At 47.2% G+C, this 15,051-nt stretch overlaps 1 protein-coding gene across 1 annotated transcript in view; it reads right to left on the bottom strand.

Moving 5' to 3' along the window:
* Nucleotides 1-15,051, bottom strand: part of JAKMIP3 (Janus kinase and microtubule interacting protein 3) — a 118,242-nt gene that overhangs the window by 102,036 nt on the left and 1,155 nt on the right. Inside the window, exon 2 of the mRNA XM_040361366.1 lies at nucleotides 8,948-9,445. Coding sequence (XP_040217300.1) covers nucleotides 8,948-9,445 — 498 coding nt within the window. The remainder of the gene's footprint in view (nucleotides 1-8,947; nucleotides 9,446-15,051) is intronic.

Genomic DNA, 15,051 nt, shown 5'->3' on the forward strand with positions numbered 1-15,051 from the left:
TCCCGGATTACCCGGACTTTCCCGCAATTGACATGTCTGTCCCGTGTCCCGGCACCTTCATTCCGGGACAATACAGTGTCCCGGAATTAAATAGAGGACACAGCCACCCCCTACTAACTAATAACTACATTTCCGGAACTGGTTGCTAGGGCCAGCACTGCCTGGCATCTTGCAACCAGTGCCAATTTACTCTGAGGCCTCATACACACGACCGAGGAACTCGACGGGCAAAACACATCGTTTTGCCCGTCGAGTTCCTTGTTAGGCTGTCGAGGAACTCGACAAGCCAATTTTCTCCATTCCCGTCAAGGAAATAGAGAACATGCTCTCTTTTTGGCTCGACGAGTTCCTTTCGACAGTTTCCTCGTCGAAAAATGTACACATGACCGGTTTCCTCGGCAAAAAAAAAAAAAAACAGCAAGTTTCTTGCTGGTTTTTGCCGAGAAACTCGGTCGTGTGTACGAGGCCTCAGACAGTGAGACCGGGACGGAGGCCTGCGCCTAGTGCAGCACTGTTTTCCCCACCCACCTCGGCACCTCCTCCTTCTCCGGCACCCAGCGACAAGCAGCAGGCACTGGTGTGATCTTCACTCTCCAGATAGTGACCCCACTCCTTTCCTTCTACACACATGGTTCGTGCAGAGGGAGTGACAGCAGCACTACATCTGGTGGCAGGCTATGGGTGGCAAGCGGCACTGCATCTGGTGGCAAGTGGCACATTCACCTGACAAATAACCCGCCGCCAAGTTCCCCATCAACCCCGAGACTACATTACGCCTCGCCCCCCCTAATTTTTTGGGGGGGAGGTGAGAGAGGGGGTGTGTCCCTGAATGGCAGTTTGGAAATGTGGTCACCCTAGCTATATATCATTGTATTGTACAGTACAGAATTTTTGTTTTTGTTTTGTACTAATGCAAATTAAAACAATGTTATTGAGCTGGAGTTTTGTGTTTAGACCTTTTTTTTTTACAATACAGTACAGTACAGTAGTTACATAGTAGGTGAGGTTGAAAAAAGACACAAGTCCAGTTAACCTCCTTGGCGGTATGATTATTTCAGATTTGAAACACAAAATCATAAATTATAATATAATAAATACATATAAATAATTATAACAAATGTAGCGCCTGTGTACTTTTCAATACAGGTGCTATGTCAAATTTAGTAGGATGAGAGAGTTAGGGTGCATTCACACCACGATTTTGTCATCCTACTTGTTCTCACGATTTTAGCTTTAAAATCGTACAAATCTGTATGGCAAAACGTATCCATTCACTGCCATTCATTAATTTAGGTCCCCAAGTGCATCCGATTTGATCCGCATCAGATTTGATACGATTTAAAATCGCATCAAAAATCGTGTTTGACCACGATTTTTGGTCCTGATTTGAAATCGTATTAAAATCGTGTCCGATTTTTTTTATATTGTGGTCAATCTAAATCGTACTAAATCCAATGACTGTGCGATAAATCGTACCCGATTTTTTATTACTAGGGTTGAGCGAACCCGAACGGAGGTCCCCGCAAATTCAATAACCAGACCCTTTAGGTCTGGTATGGATATTCAGGGGAACCCCGCCGTCAATTTAAAACAAAAATGACGTGCGGTTCCCCCTAAATATCCATAACCAGACCCATTATCCGAGCACGTTGACCTGGCCGGCCGCAGAAAAGAGGGGTGGACAGAGTGCGGCCCCCCCTCTCCTGAACCGCACCAGGCCACATGCCCTCAACATGGGGAGGATGTCCCCATGTTGATGGGGACAAGGGTCTCATCCCCACAACCCTTGCCCGGTGGTTGTGGGGGTATGCGGGCGGGAGGTTTATCAGAATCTGGAAGACCCCTTTAACAAAGGGGACCCCCAGATCCTGACCCCCCCCCTGTGTGAAATGGTAATGGGGTACACTGTACCTCTACCATTTCACGAAGGAAGTGTAAAGTATTGTAAAAAAACACACTGACACCTTAGAATAAAGTCCTTTATTAAACAAAAAAAAAAAACACTCGACACGTGACCCCGCCCCCTCTGACGTACCCTCTGCTACGTCACTGGCGAAGCCCATAGTCTTCCCTCTTCTTGGGCTTCCCCAGTGACGTAGGAGAGGGTACGTCAGAGGGGGCGGGGTCACGTGACGGGTGGCCCTGCCTCCTCTATATAAGTAATGTCACAGCTCCAGCGCGTCATTCCGCTGGGCTGTGTCCGGCGATGAGGAGGTCGGAAATGCTGCGCTCCGGATGGATCTTCTCAGCGCTGGATCGGAGAACACCCGGCCGTCGTAGGATCTTCTCATCGCGGGAGATCAGCCCTCGCAGGATCAGGACAACGCTGGAAGCCGGGAACGAGTGTTTTTTTTTTTTTTTGTTTAATAAAGGACTTTATTCTAAGGTGTCAGTGTGTTTTTTTACAATACTTTACACTTCCTTCGTGAAATGGTAGAGGTACAGTGTACCCCATTACCATTTCACACAGGGGGGGTCAGGATCTGGGGGTCCCCTTTGTTAAAGGGGTCTTCCAGATTCTGATAAACCTCCCGCCCGCATACCCCCACAACCATCGGGCAAGGGTTGTGGGGATGAGACCCTTGTCCCCATCAACATGGGGACAAGGTGCTTTGGGGGGCACCCCAAAGCACCCTCCCAATGTTGAGGGCATGTGGCCTGGTGCGGTTCAGGAGAGGGGGGGGGCCGCACTCTGTCCCCCCCTCTTTTCTGCGGCCGGCCAGGTCAACGTGCTCGGATAACGGGTCTGGTTATGGATATTTAGGGGGAACCGCACGTCATTTTTGTTTTAAATTGACGGCGGGGTTCCCCTGAATATCCATAACTTCAAAAATCTTCTTTTTCCCAGACATTATTTAAAATCAGGATCCGATTTTTTAGTGAAAATTTTGACATACGATTCCATCCGATTTAACGGTCCGATTATGGGATGTAAAAATCGTGGCGTGAACCTAGCCTTACTTGCTTTCATCCATGTTGATTTATCTAAAATTGGGTGTTGCCACTTGCCAGCCCTGAACTGTTCCCTGGGTCATTCTGTGCTCCAGAGATGTAGTTCCATCTCTGGACGGCAGGTGGCGCCAGAGAGGTCCAGGCGGAGGCGCCCTTTTTCACAAGTTCTCTTTTTTCTCGTCGGGAGTCTCAATTTCCTCGTCCTGTTCCTCGTCGGGCTGGTTTTCGACGAGAAACACGTTCGTGTGTATGCTAAGAAACCCGTGCATGCTCAGAATAAAGTATGAGACGGGAGCGCACCTTCGGTAAAAGTAGCGTTTGTAATGGAGATTGCACATTTGTCACGCTGTAACAGACTGAAAAGTGCAAATCGTCTCTTACCAAACTTTTACTTATCACGCAGTAACATGAGATTAGCAAAAGCAGCCCCAAGAGTTGTGCCAGTGGAATCGAACTTCCCCTGCCGTCGTAAGTGTTGTACGTCACCGCGTTTGAGAACGAGGAGATTTGGTCTTGACAGTGTGTACGCAAAGAAAGCTTGTCAAGATTCTCCACAAGCCTAACAAGGAACTCGTCGAGGAAAACGATGTTTCATTTACGACGAGTTCCTCGGTCGTGTGTACGAGGCCTCAGGTGTGCAGTACCGCATGTAGCCAGGGGTGCCGGTGACACTCAGAGCCGCTGGGAGACACTCGGAAACACTCCATTCCCGAGTGTCTCCGAGTGCATCCGAGCATCTCTGAGCAGTCTCAGAGTGTCTCCTCTTGTTTTTTTGCATAGAGTGCGGAGGGATTCGAATATTTGCCAGTTTTTATTGCTTTCAGTGCCCCTGTTATAGTGATTCTCCCTCTCTATTTGTCCTGTTTACCATTATCATTGAAAGTAAAAGTAATCTCAAAGTTTGGGTTGTCCCCAGAAAAGAATTAGAAGGGAAATCTTCCAATGGGGACACTAGTTCTGGTGGCCTTGGGGTCCCCAAGGAATTCGAATTTGCAGGGATTTCCTCTCCTTTCCAGCTTGGCTATGGGGCAGGAAGTGAAAGGAAATCTCTGCAAAGGCACGCAGATGGTGAAACAAAAGTTCTTCTTTAATCATTCATAATAGCTTATCTTGACAATACTACTAATCTGATTATGCCATGAAATTGACTAACTAAATTATTAATGGCTGTAGCTATCAGAGAAGAGACACATTTTACAACACGGTTACATCTGATTTACTAAGAACTAAGAATCTTTACTCAAAATTTGGGCGACTGTCATTTCAATTATCCAATCACATCTGCAGCATCTGAGTGATTGAGCATCTAAGTGATTGAGTATTCAAAGTGTAGTGCCTTGCTCCCATTGAGTGGGCACTATGGGCCAGATTCAGAAAGACTTACGCCGACGTATCTACTGATACGCCGTCGTAAGTCCAAATGTGCGCCGTCGTATCTATGCGCTGATTCTCTAAATCAGATACACTGAATTGTGGCAAGATATGACCGACGTAAGTCTCCTACGCCGTCGTATATTGGGTGCATATTTACGCTGGCCGCTAGGGGCGCTTCCATTGATTTACACGTCGAATATGCAAATGACCCAGATACGCCAATTCACGAACGTACTTACGCCCGTCGCAGTAAGCTACGCCGTTTACGTAAGGCGTACGTCCGGCATAAAGATAAACCACCAAATAGCTGGTCTAAGTCGTCTAGGGTATGGACGTCGGAACTGACGTCGGATTTTACGCCGTTTGCGTAAGTCGTACGTGAATGGGGCTGGGCGTAGGTTACGTTCACGTCGAAAGCATTGAGCCGTCGTATCTTAGGGAGTATATGCAACGTGATTCAGACAATGCGTGTGCATGCGCCGTTCGTACAGCCATGCATTTACATGGGGTCACGACTCATTTTAATACAACACGCCCACTACCTGCCTACTTTGAATTAGGCGGGCTTACGCCGGCCTATTTACGTTACGCTGGCGTAAATATGGGAGCAAGTGCTTGTGAATACTCAGCTTGCCTCTCAATGTTACGTCGGCGTAGCGCATATGAGATGAATCTGGCTATATGTGTTAAATTATAGTTGTCTGAGCAATAGTTTGGCTCAGAAGGATTATGCTAAATTGATAGTTCTGTTCCAGTTCAGCTGGGTTGCATGATTTTCCCCTTGACTGTGGGTGTCGCTGCCACCGCAGGTCAAGGTTGGAAAGGCGACAGGCTGGATGCATTGGGCATCTCTTTCCCAGAAGCAGCGCAGGGGGAGTGGTGGGCCCGCTGTGCATTCTGGGAGAGTGTACTTAAAGAATGGACGCCATTTTAGCGGGGTCTTCCGATACTGACCTGATGGCCCTCCTAGCCTCGAGTGATGTGTGAGCTGTTTATGGTCTCAGGGCTGGCTGGCCCGAGGCTTCGTAACTAAGAGTAAGCCCCGAGGTTGCTGGGGCCTACTAGTCCAGGGATGGTCCTTCACTGTCTCGCCTACGCCAAGGGAGCTGAACCACTGGGATTCAATTGAAGGACTTATTCTGTCAGTTTTACCTCACTGTGCTGCCAGGTTGGCTGAAAGATTCTTGGCACCGTGAGTCATGTTCTCCATTGAAATTTCTACAAAGTGCGCGAGTAGTCGCACGATCTTGTGGCAGAAGATCGTAGGACGGCCCGACGAACTTATCGAGTCTGTGGCAGACACTTTAGTGAGCTTCGCACCCGCTGCTAGGCCGGTGAGAGTAGGCCTATCTGGTGGTTGCTGGAATCCAGCGTGGAACCAAATTAATCCTCTGGATCTAAGTTTGTACCTGTGATCCGCAAGGCAAAGGTACCAGAGTCTCCCCATCCCTCTACCCCTCTGTTGGAGAACTTTGTTCAATAAAAACCTTGAAAGGGACTTCGTGTTTGGTGCAGACATTTTTTTTGGACAACTCTTCAAGGAGAACCTCTGAGACGAGCGTATGGAACAGTAAGTTAACGGCAGGCCCAATTCTAAACCAGCAGCTCCTTTGGGGGTAGTGCTACAAAAGTGAACAGGAATTTGCTTTTCACATGTTTCCATAACTGAAGTTAATATTCATGCAATCTGAAGAAATGGGAAGACTCTGAACTCCTTTAGTAAATCACCCCCTGTATGTCAATCCATCTGCCTGTGATTTAAAAAACAACAACTAAAATAACAATAGTTCAAAATAGGGTTGTCCCGATACCACTTTTTTTAGGACCGAGTACAAGTCCTGATACTTTTTTTTATGTACTCACCGATACCGATTACCGATACTTTTTTTATGTACTCACCGATACCGATTACCGATACTTTTTTTAAAAATGCAGCCATGAGTCCCCAAATGCAGCCATGTCTCCCCAAATGCAGTCGTGTCCCCAAATGCAGCCATGTCTCCCCAAATGCAGTCGTGTCCCCAAATGCAGCCTTGTCTCCCCAAATGCAGTCGTGTCCCCAAATGCAGTCGTGTCCCCAAATGCAGCCTTGTCTCCCCAAATGCAGTCGTGTCCCCAAATGCAGCCTTGTCTCCCCAAATGCAGCCGTCTCCCCAAATGCAGCCTTGTCTCCCCAAATGCAGCCATCTCCCCAAATGCAGCCTTGTCTCCCCAAATGCAGCCGTCTCCCCAAATGCAGCATTGTCTCCCCAAATGCAGCCATCTCCCCAAATGCAGCCTTGTCTCCCCAAATGCAGCCATCTCCCCAAATGCAGCCTTGTGTCCCCAAATGCAGCCTTGTGTCCCCAAATGCAGCCGTGTCTCCCAATGCAGCCGTGTCTCCCAATACAGCCGTGTCTCCCAATGCAGCCGTGTCTCCCAATGCAGCCGTGTCTCCCAATGCAGCCGTGTCTCCCAATACTACAGCCATGTCTCCCCAAATGCATCCATGTCCCCAAATGCAGCCGTCTCCCCAAATGCAGCCTTGTGTCCCCAAATGCAGCCATGCCTCCCAATGCAGCCGTGTCTCCCAATACAGCCGTGCCTCCCAATGCAGCCGTGCCTCCCAATGCAGCCGTGTCTAACAATGCAGCCGTCTCCCCAAATGCAGCCGTCTCCCCAAATGCAGCCTTGTGTTCCCAAATGCAGCCATGCCTCCCAATGCAGCCGTGTCTCCCAATACAGCCGTGCCTCCCAATGCAGCCGTGCCTCCCAATGCAGCCGTGTCTAACAATGCAGCCATGTCCCCAAATGCAGCCATGTCCCCAAATTCAGCTTTGTGTAGGTCTCCAGTGGCAAAGAGAAAGCCTCCCTAGTGCCACCCTTTGGGCAACTTCTGCTAATGTTGTGGTTTGGTGAGCATTGCTTCTGAGCATGCGTGTTTGTACTTTGGAGTTTTGTCCAACAGGCGATCCGATAATCCGACAACACACATTTGTTGGCGGACAGTTTTAAAGTATGCTATCCCACTTTTGTCTGTGGAAAATCCGACAACAATTGACCGATGGAGCGTACAAATGGTTTGGTTTTTCCGACAACAGCCTGTTATCACACAATTCCCGTCGGATAATCCGATCGTGTGTATGAGGCATTAACTCTTATCTAAAGCCTCGTACACATGATGCGATTGTTGGCAGGGGATTGTCTGTTGACAGACTGTTGTCCTAAAATATGACCGTTAGTACGCTCCTTCTGACAATTGTTGTCCAACTTTCGGCCAACAAATTTGGATGGCAGGTTAGTAAATTCTTGGTAGACAGCGGTCTGTTGTCTGATTTTCGTATTGGTCAGTACACAAGTCCATCATACAAAAGTCGAAGGTACAAGCACGCATGCTCGGAATTAATGCTCACCAAACACGAAATTAGAAGAAGGGGCCCAAAGGGTGGCGCTCAAGAGCTGAAATTCCTCGTAGTATGTCACTATGTTCGTGTTTGTTGCACGACAATTGTGTACCTCAAGACAAGTTCCTGGCACATGCCCTTTGGACAAGAATCAAGCGCTTGATTGGTCAACAATCGGATCGTGTGTACGAGGCCTAACTGTGCTCCTATTTCAGGACATACTGGATGTAGCAATGAACACATAGGCCCAGATTCTCACAGGGCTTACGCCGGCGCAACGCCAAGTACGCCGTCGTAAGTCTTAATCTGGGCCGTCGTATCTATGCGTAACTGATTCTTAGAATCAGTTACGCATAGATAACCATTAGATCCGACAGGCGTAAGGCTCTTATGCTGTCGGATCTTAAATGCAATTTTTTTTTGGCCGCTAGGTGTCGCCTCCGTCGTTTTCCCAGTCGAGTATGCAAATTAGCTAGATACGCGAATTCCCGAACGTACGCGCGGCCGACGCAGTGAAGTTACGACGTTTACGTTAGGCTTGCCCCGGCGTAAAGTTGCCCCTGCTATATGAGGGGCAACCGATGTTAAGTATGGCCGTCGTTCCCGCGTCGAAATTTAAAAATGTACGTCGTTTGTGTAAGTCGTCCGTGAATGGGGCTGGACGCCATTTACGTTCACGTCGAAACCAATGACGTCCTAGCGACGTCATTTGGAGCAATGCACCCTGGGATATTTTACGGACGGCGCATGCGCAGTACGTTCGGCGCGGGAACGCGCTTAATTTAAATGCTCCACGCCCCCTACCCGGCTAATTTGAATTAGGCGGGCTTGCGCCGGGTGATTTACGCTACGCCGCTGCAACTTTACAGGCAAGTTCTTTGAGAATAAAGCACTTGCCTGTAAAACTTGCGGCGGCGTAACGTAAATCAGATACGTTACGCCCGCCCAGTTTTGCGCAACTGTATGAGAATCTGAGCCACTGAGAGTAGGCACACCCTAGAGGTAGTCCATTCCTCCTTTGAGGTACAGTCTGAAACGACCAATAAAATGTGGCTTTGCATACACTTTCCGTTTTCAAGCTAAACTGAAAAATAACACCTGAATTCTGATTAGCTGTTGGATAAGACACACCTCTTTTTTTTTACCAGTTTATACAGAATATCCCTACATGCGTGGCGTCATGGAATTAAAATACTTGAAAAGATATTTTAATAAATAAACATAATCTCCGCACATACCAGCCTTCTGATTTCCCGCTCACATTCCCGCTTAATTTTAGAGATCTCCTCTTGATGTAAATGGAAAACGCTCCGGATTTCCGCAGCCTTCATCTTATCGGCCTGCATCACTACAGTCAAGGCTTCCTCCACTTGTTTTTTTGCCCCTTTTAGCTCGAAGATCTCCTGCTGCATTTTGTTTTTCTCAGATTCAAACGTTTTCTTGGCCTCCTCCCTGGCCTCGTTGTAAAGAACAGTTTTGACTTTTTCCGGGGCGCCATCTCGGAGCGCATTGACCACGGCTTGCAGCCTCTGATTTTCGCTGTCTTTGATCTTTATCACCCGGATGAGTTCAGATTCATGCTGCCTCAGGAGGGCTTCCCGTACGGCTTGCAGCTCCTTCATTTTCTCCTCGTGCAACTTGGCCTTTAGCTCGGTCACAATAACAATGCTTTTATGCTGCTCGTGCTCCCGAATCTGTCGGATCTCCTGGTTCTTCTCTCTTTCAAGTTTGCTCACCTGGTAGTGCGAAATGAATAAAAGTATAAAAATGGAACACTATTCTTTATTGACTTTTTCATTTCAGTGCAGCAAACCAAGATAACAAAAAAACATGGGCCCAGATTCAGAAAGCAATTGCGCCCGTGTAACCGTAGGTTACACGGCGCAATTGCTGACTTGCTCCGGTGTAACGAGTGCTCCTGATTCAGGAACCTCGTTACACCGGCTGCAGCCTAAAATCTGCGCGGCATAAGGCTCTTATGCCTCGCAGATTTTAGGCTGCATTCTTGCGGGGGCCGCTAGGGGGCGCTCCCATTGTGATCAGCGTGTAGTATGCAAATTGCATACTACCACTGATTCACAAGCTTGCGCGGGCCCCGCGCAAGCCAGGTACGGAGTTTCCGTACGGCTACTTTAGCGCAAGGCTGCCCTTTCTAATAGCAGGGGCAGCCTGTGCTAAAGTATAGCTGCGCTCCCGCGCCGTGAAATTTGAATATCACGGCGTTTGCGTAAGTGATACGTGAATGGCGCTGGACGCCATTCACGTTCACTTAGAGGCAAATTACGTCCTTGCGACGTCATTTGCCGCAATGCACGTCGGAAAAGTTTCCCGACGGAGCATGCGCTCTCCGTTTGGCGCGGGAGCACGCCTAATTTAAATGATTCCCGCCCCCGGCGGGATCATTTAAATTGCGCTCGCTTACGCCGGGCAATTTTGCCGGCGCGCCCTCACAAGTCACGGAGCTACTGCTCCGTGAATCGAGGGCAGCGGCGCTAATTTGCGCGGCCGCAGGGCAAAATCGTTGCCCTGTGCCCGCGCAAATTAGGAGCAAATCTATGTGAATCTGGGCCATGGAAATTTATAAAGATTCGATAATTGTGTTTTGATCATTTTTAATTTAACCACTTAAAGGGGTTGTAAAGGTACAATTTTCTTTCCTACATAGCTTCCTTTACCTCAGTGCAGTCCTCCTTCACTTACCTCATCCTTCCATTTTGCTTTTAACCACTTGACCACTGGGCACGTAAACCCACTTAATAACCAGACCAATTTTCAGCTTTCGGTGCTCTCACAATTTGAATGACAATTACTCAGTCATACAACATTGTACCGAAATGAAATTTTTGTCCTTTTTTTCACACAAATAGAGCTTTCTTTTGGTGGTATTTAATCACCGTTTATTTTTAATTTTTTTTGCGGTATAAGAGAAAAAAGACTGAAAATTCTGTAAAAAAAAATGAATTTTTTTTGTTTCTGTTATAAAATTTAGCAAATTTGTATTTTTTCTTCATTCTTTTACATAATGTGAAAGATGAAGTTATGCCGAGTAAATAGATACCCAACATGTCACCCTTTAAAATTGCACACGCTCGTGGAATGGCACCAAACTTCTCTACTTAAAGTGGAGTTCCACCCATTTTTTTATGTTTGTCTGTGCTGCATGCTCTAATCTCATAGTGTTCAGAATGGACAATTTTTATTTAATTTGTTGCTTGTAAATACCTTTATTTTGTAGTCCTTCATTACTTCCTCCTCCTTATTAGCCTAGGCTATTTGCAAGGGTTTCTGGGATAGGCATCATGTTTCCCAGTAGTCCTTGCAAACCTGACTGAAACCTATTACATTGCTTGTGCACTGAGCATGTGCGAGATATGCAAAGCTGAAATCCAGGAAGTCATACAGTCTGGCTTCATGATGCCCACACTTAAGATGGCCACGGTCTATTTCTAGATTATAAACTATCTAAATGCTGTAACAACCTAACAAAACAGACCTTAGTTTACAGACTAACTTTACTAGAATACATTAAGCTTGTGTATTACAGGGGTATTTATATTTAAAAAGTGAAATTGTGGGTGGAACTCCCCTTTAAATATCCCCATTGGCGACATTTTAAATATTTGTTACTGATTATATGTTTTTAGTTACAGAGGAGGTCTAGGGCCAAAATGATTGCTCTCGCTCTAACGTTTGCAGCGATACCTCACATGTGTGGCTTGAACACCGTTTTGATATGTGGGTGGGACTTACGTGTGCGTTCGCTTCTGCATGCGAGCACACAGGGACAGGGGCGCTTTAAAAAATATATATATTTTATTGTTCACTTTACTTTACTTGATTTTAGTTTGACACGTTTTTCCGCAAAAAATAAAAAATTTTGATCACTTTTATTCCTATTACAGGGAATGTAAACATCCCTTGTATTAGGAATATGGCATGACAGGTTCTCTTTACAGTGAGATATGGGGTCAATAAGACCCCATATCTCACTTCTAGGCTGGGAAGCAGAGTATTGCGGGGTATTGCAGAGTATTGCAGGGTATTGCAGAGTATTGCGGGGTATTGCAGAGTATTGCGGGGTATTGCAGAGTATTGCAGAGTATTGCAGAGTATTGCAGGGTATTGCAGGGTATTGCAGAGTATTGCGGGGTATTGTAGAGTATTGCGGGGTATTGCGGGGTATTGCAGAGTATTGCGGGGTATTGCAGAGTATTGCGGGGTATTGCAGAGTATTGCAGAGTATTGGGGGGTATTGCAGAGTATTGCAGAGTATTGCGGGGTATTGCAGAGTATTGCAGAGTATTGCAGAGTATTGCAGGGTATTGCAGGGTATTGCGGGGTATTGCAGAGTATTGCGGGAGCGCGATTCTGGGAGGACGTCCATGGACGTCCTCCCAGAGTTAAGCTACCGCCTTGTAGACGTCTTTCGTCTATAAGGCGGTGATTAAGTGGTTAAATGTCCTTATTTCTTCTGAGAAATCCTCACTTCCTGTTCTTCTGTCTGTAACTCCACACAGTAATGCAAGGCTTTCTCCCTGGTGTGGAGTGTCGTGCTCGCCCCCTACCTTGGACTACAGGAGAGTCAGGACGCTCTCTACGTTGCAGATAGAGAAAGGAGCTGTGTATTAGTGGGCTACACTGCCGGGTTCCCTTACCCGCAATGGCAGCGGCGGCACCCGACAGCTGATGGAAACATCAGCTGCAGTGCCGACATCGAGGGACATCAAGACAGGTAAGTGTCCATTTATTAAAAGCCAGCAGCTGCAGTATGTGTAGCTGCTGGCTTTTAATTTTTTTTTTTCCCCCGGACCTCCGCTTTAAGTGGTCAACCACTTGAGACCCGCGCTATTGACAAAAGACGTCAACAGCACGGATCTCAGGTGCCAACTGGACGTCTTTGGACGTCATTTAAAGTGCATTACCCGCGCGTGCCTCTGGGGGGCGCGCAGCGGGTAAACACTGTCCCGGCGCATCGCTGAAGAGCCGATGCGTGTGCCTGGCAGCCGCGATGTCCGCCGGGTACACGCGATCGTCGGTAACACAGCAGGTGACAGCAGGGACGTGGAGCTCTGTGTGTAATGATGAGGTGTAAACACAGAGCTCCACGTGCTGTCAGAGGAGAGGAGACGGATCTGTGTCCCTTGTACATAGAGACACAGCATCGGTCACCTCCCCCAGTCACCCCCCTCCCCCCACACAGTTAGAACACACCCAGGATATACATTTAACCCCTTCCTCACCCCCTAGTGTTAACCCTTTCCCTGCCAGTCACATTTATACAGTAATTAGTGCATTTTTATAGCACTGATCGCTGTATAAATGTGAATGGCGCCAAATTTGTGTCAAAAGTGTCCGATACGTCGCAATATCGCAGTCCCAATCAAAAATCGCAGATCGCCGCCATTACTAGTAAAAAAAAAAAAAAATCATAATTCTGTCCCCTATTTTGTAGGCGCTATAACTTTTGCGCAAACCAGTCGCTTATTGCGATTTTTTTTTTACAAAAATACATCGAAAAATACGTATCGGCCTTAACTGAGAATTTTTTTTTATTTTTTATTTTTTAATTGGGATATTTATTATAGCAACAAGTAAAAAATATATATATTTTTTTTTAAATTGTCGCTCTTTTTTTTTTTATACCGCAAAAAATAAAAACCACAGAGGTGATCAAATACCACCAAAAGAAAGCTCTATTTGTGGGGAAAAAAGGACGGCAATTTTGTTTGGGAGCCACGTCGCACGACCGCGCAATTGTCAGTTAAAAACGACGCAGTGACGGAAGCTGAAATTTCGCCTGGGAACGAAGGGGGTTTATGTGCCCAGTAAGCAAGCGGTTAAAGACTTTGACACACTTTGACATAAAAAAATTCTTGATTCCAATGAGTTGTACTTCTAAGACCTACAGACTTGCTCCCGCCGCCAATAAATCTAGCTTACAGGGATGAATGTAGAAGCTTTCCAGCCATGAAGAATAAGCACCCTGCATGCATGACTAAGCTCTATGGATAATGTTGCAGTATGGCCGTGTTATCGGAGAGCCTGCTGCAGACGGGACGTCTCATTTAACATCCTGACTCCGCATAAAAATATGCAGCTATGGATTTCACCGTAAAGGTTATGTAAGGTTTACTGAACAGTGACTGAGCTTTACATGACACTGTGACAAACAAACCACAGTTACAATAACAAGGCCAAGATCAGCAATAGATGTACCGTATTTATCGGCGTATACCGCGTACTTTTTTGCCCTGAAAATCAGGGCAAAATCGTGGGTGCGCTGTATACGCCGATACCCGCTTTCCCGCGCCGAGTTTGAATACTGCGCCGACATATACCGAGCGCAGTACACTCGTGTATTGTCGGGCAGTCTCGGCTCCTCCCGCGCTGACGTTCTGGACGTACAGGACGTCAGCGCGAGAGTAGCCGAGCATTGCCGACAATACACGAGTGTACTGCGCTCTGTATATGTCGGCGCAGTATTCAAACTCGGCGCGGGAAACGAGCGGGGAGGACGCGAGGACGCTGCAGAAGGACGCCGCAGAAGGACGCCGCAGAAGGACCCGACGAAGAGGACACCCGAAGCCGCAGACGGACGCCAGACCCGACGAAGAGGACACCCGAAGCCGCAGACGGACGCCGGACCCGACGAGGCCGCCGCGCAAGACACCAAAACTGTAAGTACAAAAAAAAAAAATTCCACAGGAATTTGGGGCAACTTTAGGGGTGCGTGCTATACGCCGGAGCGCGCTATACCGCGATAGATACGGTATCTGAAAAAAAAAATGGATGAAAAATGTCACGTACATACGATCGATTAGTTGGATGAAAACTGTCTGATGGACCGTTTTCATCAGACTAAACCGATCATGTGTGGGCCCCATCGGTTATTTATCTATCGGTTAAAAAACTAGGAACTTGTTGTAAAATTATCTGATGAATAAAAAACCTATAGAAAAAAACGATTGTTTGTAGGCACGACCATCGGTTAAAAATCCACGCATGCTCAGAATCAAGTCGACGCATGCTCGGAAGCATTGAACTTCATTTTTTTCAGCACGTCGTTGTGTTTTACGTCACTGCGTTCTGACACGATCGTTTTTTTAACCGATGGTGTGAAGGCGCGACTGATCATCAGTCAGCTTCATCGGATATCTGATGGAAAAATCCATCAGCCTGTTTTCATCGGATGGACCGATCGTGTGTACAGGGCATTAGACCTTGATTACAACATAGCGTGCTTGGTATTGTGAGTTGTCATGTATTCTTACATACAGTGACAGTGCGTCCATAAAGGGCGCAGGAGCGCCACCCCCTTTCTTCTGCACCGCTCTATCACCAT

This window comes from Rana temporaria, chromosome 8, assembly GCF_905171775.1.
Source record: "Rana temporaria chromosome 8, aRanTem1.1, whole genome shotgun sequence".
Lineage (NCBI taxonomy): Eukaryota > Metazoa > Chordata > Amphibia > Anura > Ranidae > Rana > Rana temporaria.